This window comes from Schistocerca piceifrons, chromosome X (genome assembly GCF_021461385.2).
Source record: "Schistocerca piceifrons isolate TAMUIC-IGC-003096 chromosome X, iqSchPice1.1, whole genome shotgun sequence".
NCBI lineage: Eukaryota > Metazoa > Arthropoda > Insecta > Orthoptera > Acrididae > Schistocerca > Schistocerca piceifrons.
Window position 1 is genome coordinate 132512250 of NC_060149.1, and position 21875 is coordinate 132534124.

The 21875-nt window shown below is 40.4% G+C and overlaps 1 protein-coding gene across 2 annotated transcripts in view; it reads left to right on the top strand.

Annotated features, from left to right (window-relative positions):
• The window catches only part of LOC124721438 (hydroxysteroid dehydrogenase-like protein 2), a 50524-nt gene extending 35092 nt beyond the window's left edge, over positions 1-15432 (top strand). For both annotated transcript variants that reach the window (XM_047246415.1, XM_047246416.1), the window contains exons 6-8: positions 2701-2883; positions 12323-12451; positions 14532-15432. In XM_047246415.1, the coding sequence (XP_047102371.1) occupies positions 2701-2883; positions 12323-12451; positions 14532-14644 (425 nt within the window). In that variant the 3' untranslated portion in view covers positions 14645-15432. The remainder of the gene's footprint in view (positions 1-2700; positions 2884-12322; positions 12452-14531) is intronic.
• Positions 15433-21875: the final 6443 nt, after the last annotated feature.

Below are 21875 nucleotides of genomic sequence, written 5' to 3' on the forward strand. Positions count from 1 at the left end.
TCCGGCATGTGTTAACAAACACCTACTTCAAGTGTGGAGGTAAATTTTATGAACAAGTGGATGGTGTAGCCATGGGGCCCCCTTAGCTCCAGGCATCGCTAATCTTTACATGGAGCACTTTGAAGACATAGCCCTGGACACCGCCCCATTGAAACCTAAAGCCTTTTACAGATATGTGGATGACACTTTTGTCGTGTGGCCACATGGCAGAGAGAACCTGCAAGACTTCCTGCGACATCTCAACAGCATACACAGCAACATACAATTCACCATGGAGGTGGAAGAAAACGGAAGCTTGCCCTTCCTTGACATTCTAATCAAGAGGCACCCTGATGGCACCTTGGGTCACGCTGTGTATAGGAAGAAGACACATACGGATTTATACCTTCATGCACAGAGTTGCCACCACCCAGCACAACGCAACTCAGTGCTTAACACACTTGTGCACAGGGCCAAGTCTATCTGTGATGATGACAGCCTACCTGCAGAGTTACAACACCTAAGGAAGACCTTCTGCAGCAACGGTTATAATGAGACGCAAATCTCGCGCGCCCTACACAAGAGCAGGAAGGTAGACACACCAGAAGAAGAAGATGAGACCAGATGCCTGGCATTTCTACCATACGTGGGACCGCCAACAGCCAAGATTGCCCGCATTCTGGAGAAACACAACATCAAGACAATTTTTCATGCCCCAAGTAAAATTAAGGACATACTTGGCTCAGTCAAAGACCACCTAGGACTGCAGACTCCGGGCGTATACAGTATTGAATGTGAATGTGGTACGAAATACATCGGACAAACGCAGCGCTGCATCACGCAGAGGCGCTCGGAACACATTAGAAATGTACGCCTTGGTCAGACAGAAAAATCGACGGTAGCGGAACATAGTCTTAACGAAGGACACACCTTCCTCTTTGAGGGTACGAAGAAGCTGTGTGACGCTAAAGGATTTTGGGATTCAGTTTTCAAAGAGGCTGTAGAAATTAGGTTGAACAGCAACCTGATCAATCGAGACACTGGTTTCCAACTTAGTACAGCTTGGAATCCCGCAATAACTAAAATTAGAAGAGAACGCTCCGACACAAAGACGGTAGCGGCCACAGACGTATTAGGAACCGGCAGGGACTCGACGCCCGGTCCGCGCCGCGAACCCCCCACCACTGGCGCGGCGGCCGATTCCGCAGGTACCTGATTGGTCGGCGCCCGGAATCAGTCACTGGTCCAGGAGCCTTTATAGGACCGCGCAACACAGCATCTCGACACTTCGCTTGAAGATGATGGGTACGAAACCCTTCGAAACGTTGCGAGAAGACGACGCCTTTACTCGGCTGATCACCCGAGAAGATTTCACGAATGCTATTATAGTAGTTAATATTATCATACAATGTTTCACGGGCTGTAAAACTCATTAATATATTGCGGTATAATGGGAAGGTGTGCACGAGTGGCTCCCTGCTGGTGGTGGGCGGAGAGGAAGGTGATGTAGGCAGCCAATCTGTTGCCAAAACTCCTCGTTATAATTGTACACGAATCCATAGGATTGTATCTGCAGTAGGGAGTGGTGGTGTCCCTTGGACCCGAGCAAGACGGTACGGACATGCCGGCAGCACGAGATGTGGTGATGGGGCAGTAAAAAGGCAGCCAGTAGCCAGGGCTAGGCACACATACACAGTGGGGTTAGATGGGTGATGAACACGGAACTAGAGGCAGAGGATTGGCGTTGGGTGGCAGTGGTCCCCCACAGTGCGGATCTGGCTGGAACTCACTGTGCGGCCTGAACCGTGAGGGGGCAGCAGAGAGAGTGCTCTCGCTGCCCGGCCTCAGGCCGACAGCGGTCCTTAGCTCACAGCCCAGATGAGGTGGCTGGGGCTGCATCATAATTACAGCAATGACTGCTGTGGGCTGTGTGTCATCATATGGCCCAGGCTGGACCTGGACATTTGAATACAACTGCCCAGGGCCGACACTGTGGAAGAGACTATGTTTCTGTGTCCCTTGGAAATGTGGAACAGATTCCACTGACCAGAGTCTAGCTGTTGTCGTGTGGCAGATGGTCAGTGTCGCAGACTTGGCCAATGGCTCCTGGAAATGGCTGGCACAGATATGGCTATTTCTACTGAGGTTTCAGTATCGGTAGTAGTGACCAGCTGACAGGCTGTTGCTGAGGCCTGATTATAGTTCTGCTGTTACATGCTGTTAGTTATATGCCTCTATGTTAGAATTAATATTGTAAATTACTTCACTCAATTAATGCATATGTGCCCAATTTGATGGTGCTGTCCTGTATTGCCCAACAAGTTTTGACTGTGACTCAAGTATATTGACTTGCAAAAAATAGTCCTCTTTTTAATGATGGTTCACTGCATCCTGTATGTAAAAGAGGCATGGCATATCATCAAAAAACAGCATCCATACTGTCTTGTTTGGTGAACTAATGTTCAGTGATATGGTGTGCGAACTTTTATAGGCTTTGAGCCTCTTCTGACACAGGCTTAAGTGGTTACTGCATGGTACCTTCTGAGAATCAGTTCTGAAATAAATGGAGATGCAACAATTCTTGAATGCTTGAGAGCAGTATTTATGTTCAGTTTTATGTTGGAGATGTATATAAGTTTGGGAGACCCAACAGAATTAATAAAAGTAGTAAAATGTGTTCCTTTCATTTGTGTTGTTTGTAACGTGTCTTTTTTTTTCCAGCAAATAATGATAATTTAATGCCGGACTTTTTCTTGGACTACAACCCAGAAGAAGGTGGACATAAATTATCTGTTTCAACACAGAAAGGCGGCCAAATAGAAAAAATTTTTAATGCAATTCGTCACAGTATGGGGCCAGAACTAGTTTCTAAAACGAATGCAGTTTTCCAATTTGAAGTGAAAGGTAAGTTGTCTTGACCTTAGATTAAACAGTATAAAACTGACTCTTTTTTTTATGTCTCCGCACCCTCAAAGGTTGTCAGTGGTAGTCTTCTTTTCTGAGCTTTGCACTTCAAGATGGCCTTTGGAAGAATCCATCACTTCTCAAGGAACACCTCGTGACCCATTTTGCAACAGCATTAGTGTCAGCCTCCTATCCAGCCACCTTTCTCCTCCGGAAACAGAGGCTGAAGCTCCCCACTTATATTTTACCCCTTGTCAGGTGGAATCCTATATTGAACCTTTTACTGAATGGGAACTCCTTCAGGACCTCTCTTCCATTCACCATTCGGCCCATGGGCCTGATTCCATCCATAGCCAATTGCTTCAACACTTCAGTCCTCCACAATGACAATATCCCCTCCACATATTTAACCATATTTGGCTCAATGGAGAGAGAGTATTGTGGTTCCTGGTCTTAAGCCCAGCAAAGATCCGTTGTTCCTTGATAGGTACCAGCCAGTAGGTCTGACCAATGTCCCCTGCAAGTTACTTGAATAGATGATGGCTTGTTGGCTCAGTTGGGTCCTCGAATCTCCAGATTTTTTTATCTCCTTACCACTGCAGCTTCTGGGAGGTGCAGTCACCAATCAGTTATCTGTTTCGATAGGAAACCCAATTCGGCAGACATTTTCTCAGTGTCACCATCTTGTCGCAGTTTTCTTTGATCTTAAGGCCAACGACACAGCTTGGTACCATCACATTCTACTTGCATTCCATGAGTGGGGTATTTGGGGCTCCCCCTCCTGATTTTTATTGCCAGTTTGGGTTGGAACCATTCTCAGCTCTCCAGACTCAGGAGAATGGCATTCCACAGGGCTCTGTAATAAGTTTCCTTCTTTTTCTCATCACTGTTAATTGATTTGTGGCTTCCACTAGACCATTGGTCACCCCTGCTTTCTGTGTGGATGATTTCTGTATTTTAGCTTGTTCTCACCTGGTGGTCCCTGCGGAGTGACAGCTCCGGGGTGCCATCCAGCGCACTTCCTCGAGGACATTCTCACACGGTTTTCAGTTCTCTCTCCATAAGTTGAGGGTAGCATGTTTCTGTTGTTGTACTATGGTCCATCCTGATCCAGAGCTCTACCTGATGCCCAGTACCTGACTGCGGTCCCCGACTTCTGTTTCTGGGTCTTCTTTTTTGACAACAAGCTTACTTGGTTGCACATATTCGCCTTCTGAATGTTGGCTGCTTTCATAAACTCAGTGTCCTCTGCTTCCTTGCGCTCACTTCTTGGGGTGCGGATCACTTGACCCTTCTCTACCTTTATCAGGCATTAGTTCTGTCTTGTCTGGATTATGTTTGTTAAGTTTATATATCAGCTACCCCTTCCATGCTGCTCATCTTGGACGCGATTCATCATTGTGATATATCTCTAGTCACTGGTGCCTTTCGCACTAGCCCTGTTGATAGTCTTCTGGTTGATGCTGTGATCCCTCCCTTTCAGTTCAGTGGTCCCAACTGCTGGTTTCCTATGCCATCACTACCAGCCCTTCCCCTGCTCACCCCTCTGCTTCTCTCTGCCAGTTTCCATCTCCCCACCTTGTCCTCTTCCCTGCTTTCTTTTCTGACCACCCCTCCTTGGTTAGTTCCTCAGACCTGGATTCAGATGGATCTCTTCTGAGGTCCAAAAACCTCCCTTGCTTCAATGGTTTTCCATTGTTTGTTCCATCACTCTTATGAGAGTTTGAGGAGGCCACTGTTTTTTGTACCAATGACTCTAAATTCACCAATCACATGGGGTATACCTTCATGTCTTTCACTGGCACAAGACACCATCTCTTGCCTGTCATGTGTGGGGGTATTTACTGAGATTTGCAGCTTTATGCCAAATCCCTTTTTGCTCAGTTGTGCACTGACTCCTGGGGGCTACCTCCTGTCTAATAAAGTTTGTGCAATCAAGGAGACTCCCACCACTGTGGTGTTCTTCCCTCTGCCTCTCCCGGTGGGAATCTACTGTCCTTGCCATCTTTGTGTTGGTGATGCTAGGTTGATCCGGGTTTTTTTTAACTCCATGATGAGCCTCCTCTTTGTAGTTGCAGTAGAGGACTAGGAGAAATTATTTTATACTTCTTAGTTTGGTCTAAAATTGTGCTATGTTAAAAATTCAGTTTTATTTAAATAATTAATACTGTTCTGTTAATTTCTTTTGCCGTCCAGCCAGTCATTGTCTTCAATTGCCCTAGTTTGCCATTAGTTTGTTCAGTTTTGTTTTTGGTTTGATTATTAGACATTATTTTCGTCTTGTAATTGATATTCAGGCCTATTTTCAAACTTTGACTATAAAGTTCAATTCTTATTGAATTTATTTGCACTAGAGCCAAACAGAAAAAGCTCATTAGCAAAACAAATGTCATTCTGGTATGTTCCAGTAAATTTTATTCCTTCTTCCTTTTTCCAGGTTATGGATCAAATGACTTTATCTAGGACTGCTGAAAATAGTTCTGGTGCTATGGAAACTTGCCTGACTGATATTTCAATTGTGAATGTTCCACTATCCTTATAAATTGTAGTGCAAGATGTAACATTGTCATAAACATTCTTTACAATATTAAAATATTTATAGAAAAGCATTTTTTCCATCAACTGTATATATTTAAATTTATTCCTGACTGATTTTGGTTATTTCAACCATCATCCACTGGAAGAAAAACTGCCCTGAGGTGACAAAAGTACTGGGAACTCCTAATATCCTGTCAGACCTCCTTTTGCCCATTGTAGTCAAGCAGCTTGATGTGACATGGATGTCCCCTGCAGAAATATTGAGCCCTGCTGCCTCTCTAGCCAACCGTAATTGTGAAAGCGTTGCCAGTGCAGGATGTTGTGCACAAACTGATCTCATGATTATGTCCCATAATTGTTTGATGGGATTCATGTTGGGCGATCTGGGTGGTCAGATCATTCACTTGAATTGTCCAGAATGTTCTTCAAACCAATCATGAAGAGTTGTGGCCCACTGACATGACATCGTTGTTTGGAAACATGAAGTCCGCGAATGGCTGCAAATGGTCTCCAAGTAGTCGAACATAACCATTTCTAGTCAATCATCAGTTCAGTTGGAACAGAGTACCCAGTCCTTTCCGTGTAAACACAGCCCACACCATAACGAGCCACCATCAGCTTACACAGTGCCTTGTTGATAATTTGGGTCCATGGCTTTGTGGGGTCTGCACCACACTTGAACCGTAGCATCAGCTCTTACCAACTGAAATGGGGACTCAACTGACCAGACCACAGTTTTCCAGTCATCTAGGCTCCAGCAGATATGGTTATGAGCCCAGGAGAGGCACTGCAGATTGTGTCGTGCTGTTAGCAAAGGCACTTGCATTAGTCATCTGCTGCCATAGCCCATAAACACCAAATTTTGCCACACTGTCCTAACGGATGTGTTAGTCATATGTCCCACATTGATTTCTGTCATTATTTCGTGCAGTCTTGCTTGTTTGTTAGCACTGACAGCTCTATGTAAATGCCGCTGCTCTCGGTCATTAGAAGGCATAGGGCACTGTGTTATCTGTGGTGATAGGTAATGGCTGAAATTTGGTATTCTCGGCACACCCTTTACACTGTTGATGCTGGAATATTGAACTCCCAAACAATTTCCGAAATGGGATGCCCCTTGCATCTAGCTCCAACTACCATTCCACATTCAGAACCTGTTAATTCTCAACATGCAGCCATGATCACATTGGAAACCTTTTTACATGGATCACCTGATACAAATGACAGCTCTGCCAATGCACTGCCCTTTTTATACCAAGTGTATGTGATACTATCGCCATCTGTATATGTGCATATTGCTATCCCCATGAATTTTGTCACCTTAGTGTATAATACAATTGGTATATTAACGTATCTCTATGAGCAATATGCATTTTTGATCCAACAGATGTCATAATTTTTCTTTCAATTGGTTGTGGTTGAAATAACCGAAACCAGTCAAGAATAAATTTACATGTATACAGCTACAGCTAGTTACCTACACAAATCTTTGAATGCCACAGTATGTTAAAGCAAGGCATAGTTTCTAAAGGCCAGTTAGTATGGATTTTGATGAAATGGCTTTCTTTAAACTTTACATTAAGGCAAATTGGTAATTAAAACTCATTACTCCATTTTATAACCTTCTGAAGTCAACCTGTTTCTATGTTTGAAATCCAGTTTTTTCTATAGTCATGGTAATGTCTTTACTGAATGTTTTGTACATTACTGAGAGGTGGATAGATCCATAGTTCTTTTATGTCATGTCTGTCTCCTTTATTGTGAAGCAATTGTCATCTTTTTCAAATGTTCTGTGAATAATTTTGCAAGTTTCTTTTGTAATAATTTCCATCCAGCTTTATTAATTTCAATTGAACCATCATCTCTCAGCAGCATATTGCTTTATATGCCTCATCTGGCATTATTTCCAGAATGCCATTATTTTAATCATTTACTAAGTACATTCTTATTCATCTCTTGAGCTGTACAAACATTTCAAAACTCTCACTTTATCTTTAATAGCATTTCCACCTCCAAAATGTAAACAAGGGAACTGACTTATAATGCTTTTCCCATTTTGTACTGTTAATACAGCTTGATTTGAACTCTTCGTGCATTTCTCCCCAAACACATTAGAGACTCCCACATTACCACTGAACAGAATATTGCAAGGCCAGTTTGTTGTTGATTTGTGCTACAGAGATCAGATCATATAATCCCTTCCCATATTACAAGGAGGAAAAGGTGAGGTTTGCGCGGAGAGATCAAAAGTAACTGCACACCCGTATGTAACACATACTGTGGAATTGATCACTAGATGCCACAAGAGGCAGACCCGCCAGTATAAAATGAGGCAGGAAGTATTATGTTGTCAGTAGATCTGTAGAGAAGCAGTAACAGCAGAATGGTTCGGTCAGGAGAGATTAGTGACTTTGAATGTGGACTAATTGTTAAATGTCACTTGAGCAACAAATCCATCAGTGACATTTCAACCCTTTTAATGCTGCCCAAATCAACTGTCAATGTGATTGTGAAGTGGAAATGCAAAGGAACCACCACAGGTAAACTGAAACTAGGCGAACCTCATGTACTGGTGGACAGGGACCATCGAGCATTGTGGAAGTTGGTTGTAAAAAAAAAAAAAAAAAAAAAGTATGGGGTTCTGTGGTCAAAAAGCTCCTCATAAGCCAAGAAATTCTGTAGTCAATGTTTAAGTGATGCTGGAGGCAGGTGTAAAGAGTGATGCCTATGGGCAGTGGATAACTGGAAATGCATTATTTGCAGTGATGAATCATGCTATACCCTGTGTGGCAATCTGATGGAAGGACCTGGGTGTGGCTGAATGTCGGAGAATGTCACCTGTCATAATGTGTAGTGCCAGCTGTGAAGTACAGAGGTGATGGTGTTAGTGTGGGGGTGTCTTTTGTGGTTAGGATGAGATCCCCTTATTGCATTTAAGAAAATACTAGATGCAGAAAGATATGAATACATTTTGCAGTGTTGTCTGCTGCATACATCAGAAGAACAGTTTAGAGACAATGAGTGAGTAAATCAGCAAGACAATGCCACCCTGTCATAAAGCACAATTTGTGAGGCAGTGGTTTGTGGACAATGACATTCCTGAAATGGGCTGGCCTCCCAGAGTCCTGACCTGAACCTTTGAGATGAGTTAGAACATAGATTTCACTACAAATCCAAGTGTCTAACATCACCACCTTATCTGGTTTCGGCTTTAGAGTAAGAATGGGCAGCCACTCCTCCACAGACTTAGACACATCATTCAAAGTGTCCCCAGCAGAGTTCAAGCCATCATAAAGGCGAAGGGTGGACACATCCCATGTTAATGCCCACCAATAGGTGTCCAGATTCTTTTGGCCAGATAGTGTGTGATAGCAACGTCAAGTTTTCTTGACTACACGTTTGTAGCTCTTTCCACACACACACACACACACACACACACACACACACACACACACACAAATGGGATTGCCCATCAATTACAGACCAGACAACAGTAGTAACAGATGCACACTCGTAGTGTGTTGAAGAATATGAGTGAACAATGACAAAACTCTGAAGAGCTTGCAGAAAGTAAACGTACAGCTGCATTGCGTTATGCTGCTGCAAGTAAACATGTTATAGTCATACCTAGGGAGACAGTCGCGTTGTAATTCAATTTGTACCCTTTAAAGCAAATCATGTATTTGAGATACATTTGTCAAATACCAAGCTGAGACTATTTGTAGAAATGCATGATGGACTGTCCATGTATATCTGAGGATGAGAAAAGGTAGTGGTCACATAGTGGAAGAATGTTGGGGAAACAGTTTTCTCACCAAAAGACCTATCACAAAGATCTTTGCCATGTACTTTTAGGGGGTATTTTGTATGCAGTACCTGTCAGGCACTTGGGCACATGACACATGGTAGCTATGTATAGTCAGCATATATTTCACATATAGATTTCATAAACTTAAATGTGAGCATTTTTATAGTACAGCAGTCAGGGACCGTGGTGTGTTTGCTCACTACATTTGTGTGGTGTTTGAAAAAGTCTCCATGAAGCCACCAAAAAGCTGCTGTATGTATTATACAATTTATAGACACTTAGTTTGGATCAAGCTATCAGATTCTGACTGACATAAATCATTGGTTCAGGAATTACTGATACATGAAATCCACGGGCATTAAGTATAGCGACTCTGCTGTCAATACGATACCACAAAAAATTTTATATGATTCATCAATGTTTGCTGATGCCAGTCACATATTATATTCAGGAAATGTGCGCGCGCGCACACACACACACACACACACACACACACACACACACACTCACACACACTGAATTCTGTACTTATAATTATTCTGTCAGATGATGTCGGAGAGATCAAAACTAGTTGTCAATGAAGGATTTTATCCTTACTGCACCTGTGTGGTGGTTTCATAATGCAATTTGCAAATTCTTGAGATGGTACAACATTGGATTTTATAGCTGAGACTAATATTTTCATAGTAGTATCATTGTCCTTATCATCATTATTTCAGATTTTAGTTTTTGGTTAAAGGCACTTCCCTTCACTACTACAAGTATTTCATGATGTCAACACCAACAAGAAAGTGCTAATCTTCTCCATATGTCAGTGATAATCAAACTGGTACTATGTGCCCTTGATGTTGAGTTTTATCTCATTTGACTGACACTTCCTGTTTTGGGAATCTTGTGCAGTGTGTGTGAGATTCCATCAGAGACAATATTATAAAAATTCCTTGATCTCACTGTTATCAAGCAAGGTGGCACAGTGATAAGGCACAGGACTTGTATTCAGGAGGACATTGGTTCAAATTCCCGTACAGCCATAAAGATATAGATTTCCTCTATTTCCCGTAAGTCACTTAATGCACCTTCCTCTGAGAGAACACAGGCAGTTTTTTTTCCTTTCCTTTCCTTTCCTTCCCTTCCCTTTCCCGATCCAAGCTCGTGCTCTGTCTCTCTTAACCTCATTGTTGACAAAATATGAAATCCTAATCTTGCTTGTTCCTGTACCTCATTGTCATTGTCGAACAATATAAGTAGAACGTGAGGGGGGGGGGGGGGGGAGGAGCATGTGCATGAGCAAGAGCAATTGACGTAGAGATAAGTAATTAGTTAATGTGGTGGATTCCACTAAACATTGAAAGCATTGGGAAAGAATTGTGATCAATGATCACTTTGCTGCTGCCCTCAACTCACAGATAGTTCATACATCTTGCTCTGTGGCATCCCAGATTTACTCAATAGGATTGAGGATAGCTATCACCTACATTGTTTTTCTCAAACCATTATGACACAGATAAGAAGCAATAGAAGGGTTCTTTGCCTTGCTGAAGGTGCACATCATATGATCAATCAGTAGTCCGTTCCTATATCATTCACCAGTCAGTCATCTACATGTATTCTCAACAAGTCACTGTACTGTGCACAGCAGAGGTTATGTCATACCGATATTAATTTTTTGTCTTGTTGGATTTATGTCGTTAGAGAGGGAAAAATGTCTGTGTGTATTTACTGTGTATGTGCTCTAATCTCTCTTGATCCTCACATGAAATACATGATGGTGATAGCATAACTGTTGTTTAATCTTTCTCAAATAATTTACTACCCAACAGCTTTTTGCATGAACTAATTCACCTGTCTTCCAAAGATTTCCATTTGTTTGCCCCTAACGTTTAATTTTCATATGGGCTAGTCAGACTTTCTACAGTTATTAGCAGTGTGTATCTGAATTTAGGCAATGTTTGATATCATGTCTACTTGATAAGGAATCTAAATGCTAGAAAAATAATATAAAATTGGACACACTTAGTGTTTCGTGTCTGATTTCCATTACAGATGCACTACATTTACCTTCAACCCAACAAATCTAAGACATCCATTCACTTTCTCTGATACTGATTTTATATGTTAATCCCATTTTATGTCACTTGTCTGTATTACCACTAAATATGTGAGAGATTATGTATGTTTACTCCCATGTAAACATGCTCCCATGTAAGAATACCTCCATCACTTGCTTAACAGTGCCCTATTGGGAAGCAGGATAAGGTGCCTCGTGTGGTTTTTAACATGCCTGTGCCCTACCAGCAACATTTACCAGTGTCTACTTCCACATGTCAGCCAAATAAGCTAGCTCAGTGTATGTACTCTGCTACCTGAAACTACTTCAGCTGTGACTTGTATAAAATATGTTGTTCAAAATTATATTTCCTAATCATGGGAATGATCAGCTTCAGCAGCTCTTACACTGCTTGCACTCTGTTACATACTCAAAACCCATACTATTAGAAAGAGATTCTGAATGTTACTCATGAAAGAGTTGCCATTTGAAAAAAGTAATTCATTTAACATGTACTATAAAATGTCACGCTGAATAGGAAATTTTGGGACTACTTGCCACAGTAGAACAGCCTGTCTTTGCTGTGTCACTAGTGACTTTTAGAATGTACAATTTTCTTTATCATGTCCCAAAACAACATAGACGGTCATTTTGTAGACTGTCCATCCTGATTTATTTCTTTTCTACATGCACGCATTTACTGATCATATCTGCATCAATTATTAACGTCAAATTCATCATATTCTGAATTGTCTGTGAACTGTATACATTATTTTTTGTCCCTGCATGATTTAAAATTTAATTGAAAAAGATCTTTTGTGATTATTGATTTTAGGTCCATTGAGTCTAAATTGACTTTTCTACTCAGCATTATACAAAGTTAAAATTTGGTAATCTACACTCATATCAGCCTTTAGCTCATTAGCACAGTATGTCTTATGGCACTGTAAAGCTACAGCCGTATTCCTCTCTGTAACTTTTGATTGACATTTTATGTATAAAAAAAGGTAACTTCTGCAGTTTCTGTCTTTTTTTTTTATATATAGGTGCTGAGGAAGGTGTTTGGCATATAGACTTGAAGAATGGAAATGGGGCGGCAGGAAAAGGCAAGCCAGCTTCAAATCCTGATGCGATTTTATCAATGGATGCAGCTGATTTTTACAATATGTTTTCAGGTCAGTTACATAAATATTTTAAAATAATTTATTTGTCAATTCTTGCTGAAGATATCTTAATTTGTATCAGAGGGCTACCAAAACTTACTTAAATTTCACAAATAGAAAGTTAAAGAATTTCACATTAAAGGAACAGTTTAAGGAAAAACATTCAACTGTTAAAGGTCTTCATTCTTTTCTTGTGTGATCTTTGCCAATTACATTGACATCTACATAATTTCTCAAAGGGTGACAAATCTTTGTTAATGTTACATTCATTTGTTGTCATTTTGGATATATTTGTTGGATGTCAGTGCAAATGTGTGACCAAAAAAGTAGTGTCTGAAAGCTAAGCATTAATCTGGAAGAAACTGAAATGAAAAGAAAAAAGTGTGCAACAATTGTAAATCACAGATTACACGTGAAACTGGGCTTGTGAGATCTGCATAAGGAGTCTGCAAGACAGTTGTCTTCAGGAAATGCAGTTATCTCAGGAGGTAAAGTTTCTTCATAAGTTTCTGCACTATGTTTTCCATGCCCAGCATTTCACAGAGGAAGCTGTTCGTCATGGAGTCAGCGACACTGAGACTGGACAGTGAACAAGAGGAGGAATGTGCCCTTCACAGATCAGTCCCACTTCTATTTGTGGAATGATTTCATTACATATTCATGTGGAGAGAAAGTAGTTTTTGGTACATACAGAATCATTGTGGAGAGAGGCTGGTTTGGTGATGGCAGTGATAGTGAGAAAGCATAGTGCTGGATTTGTGTACTTCACTACCCAGGACCAGACAGATGGGACCTCCACTCAACGTATTTCCATGAATTAGTCTGCACACACAATTCTTGAAGCTCATCATAATGCCAAGAATCTGGCAGCTAGGGCCTGGCCAACTCCACACTCTTGTGAAGCGGTCGGGTGGTGACATGCCATGGAGCCGAGGGCAAACACTGTAAACGGTTTCATACATGGCATAGTGAGGTAGGCATGCCTCTCCTCGTTGACTCTGGTTGGGGCTGATGAGTGGGCAGGGGCTTCTGCCTGATGCTGCTGAGCTGGTGCCTTACACTGCTGACGCCAGCAGCCTCTGTACGCCATGGCCATTGATGTCAACAGCACTCTGTGTTGTGCTGCAATTGTGTCCCACTCGGGAGACGGCCCCTCAGCACACAAGTCATGTTGGAAGCTTGGGAGAGTCATATCTGACACCGATATGAGTGAGTGGATGGTATGAGGGTGTTGTCAGCTATGTGTTATTGATCAAGTTGTGTGTATGTGTGGAGTGTCTTTTTTGCTTTGACTTCATGTAGTGTAACACAACACTTTTCTAACAATGTGATTCCAGTGTATGAAGTGTGCTATTCACTTCCATAGGGTCACTCTGCCTAGTGTGGTGACACCCCACCTCTTGCTACAAGATTACGGCTGCATGGCACCGCTTGCCGCTGAGCTCAGCTGTAACCTCTGCGCAATCCCCTGGCATGTTCAATATTGTGATCTACATGTCACTATAATGGCAGCTACCTACTCATGGCTGTTAATTCAATGCTCCATGGTAGCTTCTTTGCTGCTTCTCATTACTTTTGTTAAATATTTAAAATTTTTTGTCTAACGACTGGGTAGCGGCCCCACACTTAAAGGACAGTCGCACGTCAAACAAATCCTGCCCTTTTTGGTGAAGAGAACGTGATGACATTGATCCAGGTTCCATTCCAGGTATTCCCTTGTGCACCTTCTGTGCAACTCTGCACCAGGTGGAGCTGTTTCAATGTTTTTCAAGTAATTTTCATCCATGATTACAAAATGAAACAGGGGAGTTTAAGTTCCTGTGTATCATCTGTCTTAGATCAGTGAAGAGCAGTGAACACAAGAAAGCATTTTAACTTATTTTTCACACTATCATTGGTTTTAAATTGTTTGAAATTAATTAGTGTTAGAAAAAGAATGAGTGAAAGTTTTTTCAACTGTCGATGATCATATTTCTTGGAATATGTTTCTCATCTTTGTGTAATTACACTGTTTTCCATGTGGAGATAAAAAAAAAAAGGTCATGTCATGGTATTCCAGAAAGAGTTTAACATGAATAAAATGTTGTTTCAGGGAAATTAAAGCCAGCAGCTGCATTCATGTCTGGGAAATTGAAGATCACAGGAAACATGCAGAAAGCTCTTAAATTGGAAAAATTAATGGGGCAGCTAAAATCAAAGCTGTAATGCTCATTTCAGAATTGCACACAGAAACCATGACGTTGATGGCTATGTGAAAATATTTTCTACTTTTTTTATGCTCATCTGTAAAGTGAATATATTTTTTATAAGATGTTTACTGCAAAATGTTTTGTGCTTCTCATTGTGTGACCATTGCATTTTATTTTTATAAAAGTAGATACTTCTGCCAGTTTAATGGAATGGATCCAGCATTTTCTGGTGAGGACGGCCTGCGTGTTGAAGTGTGTTTGCTGTTAATTTCTGTAAAACAAACAGTGGTTTAAGTAAAATTTTCCATTATTGGGATTGCTAGGAGTCATATAAGAAGTGTGCAGCAGTTGTTGATGAGAGAAAATGGCGTTATAAATAATTTCAGAGTTGCTGGTAGATTAAGAGAATACTGGATTTGAAACATGCAGCGAGAGTATTTAAATGAAAATTTGAGTCAACACAACCGTGCCGTAGCACTCATACTAACTTGAAGTAAAATTCAATACTTCATGTATTTGCCACTGAAAGTGGACTGACACCACATGACAGAAAAATAAGTGATATTTGTCTGGGTTTCATGCCAGTTTCATTAAAATTGGAAGGTTAGAAGCTGATTGTCATTGCCACATTTATTTGTGTACATGGTTACGCAATTTGTTGGATTCTTGCCAGAGTGGATGTTTTAAAGTTTATGATGTACACATCATGCAAATCATAAGTTCAGTATCGGTTCAGTATTTTTCTGGTGTAACTGATAATATTTGTACATGTTGCAGTATTGTATTATATAATATATTTTTACAGCTTTGTCTCTTTCATTTTACAGTAAAACCATCCCCCCAAATCATATGCAGAACAATGATCATAGTATTTATAATAACTGTTTACAACTCAAGACACTTAAGTTCATTACATGTTAATACAGAAAGTTTCCAGTTAACACTTTTAAAATATAAAGTTAAGAACAGTTGGGCAACTTTAACTCCGATCTTTATTCATCTGTGAGGATACACACAGTGCAGTTTCATGCCTCAACTAGAAGTCAAGTCAATACCATTTTTTAACAATTTTTGAAACCCCAAAAATAAATAAAATCTCAGATCACTACAGGTATCAGACTTGCTTCAGAACAAAAAAGGCAAATCTAGAAAATATTCGGAACAGGTGAAAATTCTCATGTGTTTTATTATTATTATAAACAGTATTATAACATTTCAGGAAAAGTTGTGAAAAAAAATCATGTTTATACATCATCAGAAACTGACAAGGTAGATAAGAAGATCAAATGAATGTTGACTGTTGCTGAGAGAGAGGGAATGAAAGAAGCTACTTTTTCTGATAAAAGAGAACGGGGACAACACAAAAGACAGTTCATATGTATCATATATTTGTAATTGCTATTGTTTTAACATATTATTAGAAAATTGATTCAAGAAATTTGGAAGAGAATGCAAAAAATTACACCACAAGCAGTTTTGCGACTAGGGTCAGCACAGCTGTTCAAAGTGTCGTCATCATCAGCAAGATGATGCATTATCTGAAGGTGTCCTACTACTAGAGGCATATTTTTAATAAATTGTTTTTTACTAATTTTACATTTTAAATACCAAGGAGTTTTATTAAACAAAATTTCTCATACACAGCCATCTGAAAAATGGAAAATCATGATGACCTTCAAAATTATAAGTTCTTATTGTCATGTAAAATCAGATCCAAATCCAAAGGCGGCATTGTCAGTGAAGTTCATCAGTTACTACCGAAAGCACATTTATCACCAACACCAATGTACAGCAAGAATAGAACTTACCTCCTGAACAGAGTGTGCAGCCATTTGTACAAACATAGAATCTTCTAGACTATGCAAATATTACAAATATAAGATATTTCAAGAACCTTCAACAAATGATAAATTCTAAATAACGAATGGTTAGGTTTGAATTGGCAACCTGCCACACACCAGCCAGTGATGCTAACCTCTATGCCACACTGCATGCACACAGTTGTGGCATTCCTCCCTCTCCTGGAGAAATAGCGATCCACCATTTGAAGTTATCATTGGAGTTGACTAAAACACCGTGCATCTAGATGCTGTCAACGGTACTCTGTATGGCAGTGCTGGTGGATCATCACATTGTGGTAGTGCTGTTACATTCTCTTCATTGCGATGAGCGTCAAAGGTAGCCCTTCCTGTCAAGTGCTTCTTCAGTTTCCTTGAATATGTGACATCCGACAAGCAATGAAGGATAAGATGTGGCCCAAAGTAACTCTTTAGCAACATTTCTGATAGTCCCGCTTTCTGCACAGGCATAAAAATGCACACCAAGTATCCCAGGCTGTATCTCATTGACCTGTACTTGGTGCTATAGTGCTCTCAGCCCTGCTCCTGGGCACCCAGGGTCCAAATGTGAGCCAATTGCCTTGCATCAATCAGTCAACCTGTGCATCGTCTAGTTAAAATGGAAACAGTGTATCCATTGTTGATTTGGTCTTGCAATTGTGGAACAGAAAAAAACATTGTGAAGCCTGTAGTGTCTTGCTTTGCTGTATTACATGTGAATGTCACAATGTGTAATATTGTATCCCAATCTGCCAAAGTCTTAGTAAAGTGTTCTGTGAAGCCATTTGTCTGTGGACGGTAGGCAGTTGTCACCCTGTGAGTGATGTTGCAGTGTGAAATTACCTTTTATACTAGCTTCATAATGATATCTTATACAAGGAACTATGCAATTCCCAGAACTTTGACATTCAGCATAATGTCAGTGCAGACTGTTATCCATAGATTCCCATTTGTCAACTTTGGGAATCTTCACAAGAGGTCAGTTCCAGTATGGTGGAATGGTGCTGCTTCTGCCTGGATTAGTACCGGATTCCCCAGAGGTAAATGCAGCACATGCTTCCAGCATTGGCATTTCATACTTTTTGTTCTGTACCAGGTGTGACAACACCACAAGCCATCACTGTTGTAACAAATGTAAACTATATGAGCTGATGGTGGTTCAACAACAAAACCAGGAGCTCAACTCTGGAAGAGAGAACAAAACTCTATGTGCGAGTCTGTTGATGGGGGGAGCAAAGACACTGAATACTGTCTGCATAGAGACAAGATGGAGATAAATATGAATGTGACCAATGTGAATGACTGCCATTAGCATGCATAAACAGCACGGTACAAGGTGAGGGACTGGTCCTGAGGTAGTTGAAACTAGAACAACTGCTGGGCCAGGTGTATCGTCACCAACAGGTAAACACTTCAGTCAGTGGCTCTGCTGATGTCATGTTTCGTGTGCCGACTACATGACAGCATTCTGAACTATTCTACTGCGATATCCATGCCAGCTCATCTGTATCCGTCTTGATGTCTGCTAGCGGGGATGCCAAACGTACTGTGGCTCATGTAGTGTTTAACGGATCGATAGAGACCTGTTCAGTGATACCTGTGTCTGATTCTGTCCAAGACTCTTCAACGATCCCAGGTGACCAGATGTTGGAGTGTTGTGGAAAACTTCAGCATTGCTGGCTACAGATGAGCTGGGATCACCAGCAACGATTTTAGCCACATCAGATCATAGTTCGTCATATATAATATTCCATATATTAATTGGATTCCTCCTTTGGTCGGTTCCTCCTTCCTCAAGACTTATGTTTTCAGCTGGATCTTCCCTCTGTGCAGCAATGACTGAGATTTCATTCACACTGATGTGTACCTCAAAAGGATTCCTTGAAAGACAGTTGGCATCCTTGTGTTTGCATCTCCGTTTGTCTGCTACTGTGATGACGTACTCCTGAAGCCTTGGTGACTATCTCGCCAATCAACCCAATGGATCCTGCAGGCTAGTCAGCCAGCAGAGAGAATGGTGGTTCATCACAACAGTGAATGGTTTGCTAAATATTGCCAAAACTTGTTGATGACCCAAACAACTGCAAGGCAGTTTTTATTGGTTGTTGAATAGTTCATCTCTGACTTGGAGAGTACGTTGGAAGCACAAGCTATCACCTTTTCAGCACCTTGTTGAACTTGCACTAGAACTGCACCTACCCCATAATGGCTAGCATTAGTGGTAAGTTCTGTCTTGGCATTCTCATCATGAAATGCAAGAACTGAACATGATTTTAGTACCTCCTTAAGGACAAGGAAAGATCTTTCTTGCATCTTGTTCCACACAAATTTGGTATCTCCCTGTGGTAGCTCATACAAGGGATGTGCTTTGGTACAGAAGTCTTTTATAAATCACATTACACAGTCCAAACGGCATAACTGTAAACTTACAGAAGCCATTAGGAGTAATAAATTCAGTCTTTTCCAGGTCGGCCTAGATTTTCCAGTTGCCTGCTGCATGTCCATACCTATGAAATACTATGCTTCTTTCAAGCAGTCTAGGGTATGGGGTTGTCAAAGTTTTTTGCTCAAAAGTCAATACTGACTGTTGGGTGGCACTTTGGACTGTGTATGTTCCGATTTATTATTAATTGGTAACCTACATGAATTAGTATGTGTTACACTAGCTATAGTAAGGGTGTGATACATTGGCTGCTGGATCCTATGACTCTGATCATTGAAAGTTGACACCATTCGGAACACTTTGTGTCAACTGTTTTCTGCTTCACATTGCGGCATCATCAGTGACCTCAAGTTGTGACTCTGCAATTTCCTGTAATTGTTGTGCTGTCTGTGTGAACAGATGATTAATGACAGTAATTATTCTGGAATATGAGACCAATCACAAATGTCTACTAAATGATTTGAATGCGTGTGGCAGCCAGAAATGTCGGACCAAGTATACAGGATTATAGCAGCCTTGAATGTCCACCCAATAAATCAGGAGGTACAGCATTAATCCGGTTATAAGAAGAGGTTTCCTCCCAAATTTGTCATTAAAAAATGTACAGGGTCGTCTTATATTCACAGATTAAACTATTGCTGCTGCAGAGTTCAACATTTTTATATTGTTCAGTAGAAGTAGTCGCACATTTAGAGATGAAGCTTCAGCTGTTGAAGTCACGTGCAGATATATTTTGAAGAATTTGGAAGGCCAGAGCTTGGCAAATGATACATCCCAAACAGGTTCAAGATCTCCTGATACACTGAAGCACTTGGTAGTGTCGATGTTGCTAAAAAAATCACGTGATACTGACACGTGCTGCTCTAGTGCAAGAGATATGCGACAAACTATGAACTCGCCACTACAACAGTATATTGCTCTAATTAAAATTTGACAATTTTATGAAACACAGGAGGAAATAGCATTAAATTCTATGGTCTTACAAATTTCTATTGTACTTCAACAGATTTGCAGTGAACCTTCTCATGCATGTATCAGGGTGTATTACATGGACAAGGAAAAAAAAAATCTCGGATGTTTCCTGGATTTCCTGGTTAAGAATACACTTTCTCCCGGGTGGAAACACACTTTTTCCGTGTTAAGTGACAGTATATTTTCCTTCGGAACTGCAAAACTTATGAATCCTTTGAATGGTTATGGTTTTATACACGGGCGTAGAATTTCCCGACACTTTAGAAAATGAAACGTAGGGAAAAAGACATGTTTTGAAATATCTATGATGTGCAGCAACATGTACGCTGCATATTTTCGTATTACGAAAGTATACATTGGAATTCCACCAAACACCGTATGTTACTTTCCGAATCATTGAAACCTAGATTGCGATGTGCTTTTGTAAGCCAGCCATAGCTCATGTCACGTGATCTCGCCAGCCGATGACAGCGGATATTCAGAGCATAGGACACGTGATGTAGTCAGCTAACAGCAACATCACTGTTAAGTAACACGAACAGGGAAAGTTAATAGTGTAAATTAATATACATAGTGTTGATACATGAAAAGCAAAGCTTTCAAATATAAAATTGGTCTCTAAGGTTAACAAGCTGCAAGAGAAGCTAAGCTGTCGCATATAATGTTGATCTCTTTTGCGCATGTTACACCTTAAGATATATCACACAAATGTGCCAGTAAAATTTTTAATAATGACATAAATGTCTGTTCAAATTTTTCTGACCATTGTTTTTTGAGTTTCAAGGGTTTGAAAATAAAAAAACTGTTTTTGATCAATCGATGATTGTTTAAAAATGCTGTAGCTCAAAAACTACACAACCCAGAGAGCTCAAACTTGCACCATTGTTTTCCTCTAAAAAATTCCCTTCAATTTGATATGTAACATGACTATGCTACCTAAATCTGAAAATTTTAAACCATTTCAAAAGAAAAAAATATTTTTTGAAATTTCCAAAATATGTACCCTCCTTCCTTGTTATAACAAACATTCTTGTCATCAAGAATTCTGTAGCTATTCCTGCCGTTGTCAAATTTGTTCGCCGATTAACTTCACAAATTAGTTATCCTGTGATTATTCTCCGGTTAGGCGTTGTTACATATCCGTACAACACGTTTTCCGCGTTACTTCCAGAATAGAACTTAAGCGGCTGCTAGCCGGGAACTGTACAACTGGTCCTTACTAGTGTAGCGATCTGGCCAAAAATTTTGTCAAAATTTCATTATGTCTGACCCTCAGGGTTCGAAATTCTCCTAAATGCCTCGTCATCAAATAGTTGATTTTTAAACGAGAGTCAAACGCTCTTTGATTTAAGAAATTCATGGTACATTCTCGCACATAGTTCAACTTACGTAAAAGGATATTTACTTTGAAAGTAACGCTTTTCAAACCACCATTCGCAATATTTTCCCGCGACCTGTTGGAAACTGGTTCCTTTCAGCAGATGCCAGAGAGCGCCAGATAACAGGCGACACAACGCATGCGTAGCTACCATGACGTAGGAAGCCTGTATGTACGTACGTACGTGTAAAACATTAAAATATCATACATTATCATAAAAGAAACGACATCAGAGGATACTGCAAGAGCAACGGAATTTCGTGAACCGTACTAAAATGTGCACATTTAAAGTATTTTTTAAAAAAATCGAAATGTCATTATCTAATACTGTAAAAGCTGTTAATACAAATAATACCCAAGACTGGCGTGGTTTCTCGATCTGATTACGTGTATTTTGTCACTGTCTGCTATATAAAATGAAATAAGCTGCCTAATATTGCAGCAGTTGTAACACGCACCTAATAAACAAGACTGTTTTGGCGCAAATGGTAACTTTTATAAAACGACAGAATATAATCCACGAAGTACCAATATCATATGCCTATTAGGCCTACAACAAGCAAAAAGCTTTGTTAGGAAATAGTTTCACATTTAATTCATACGCACCAGTTTCTCA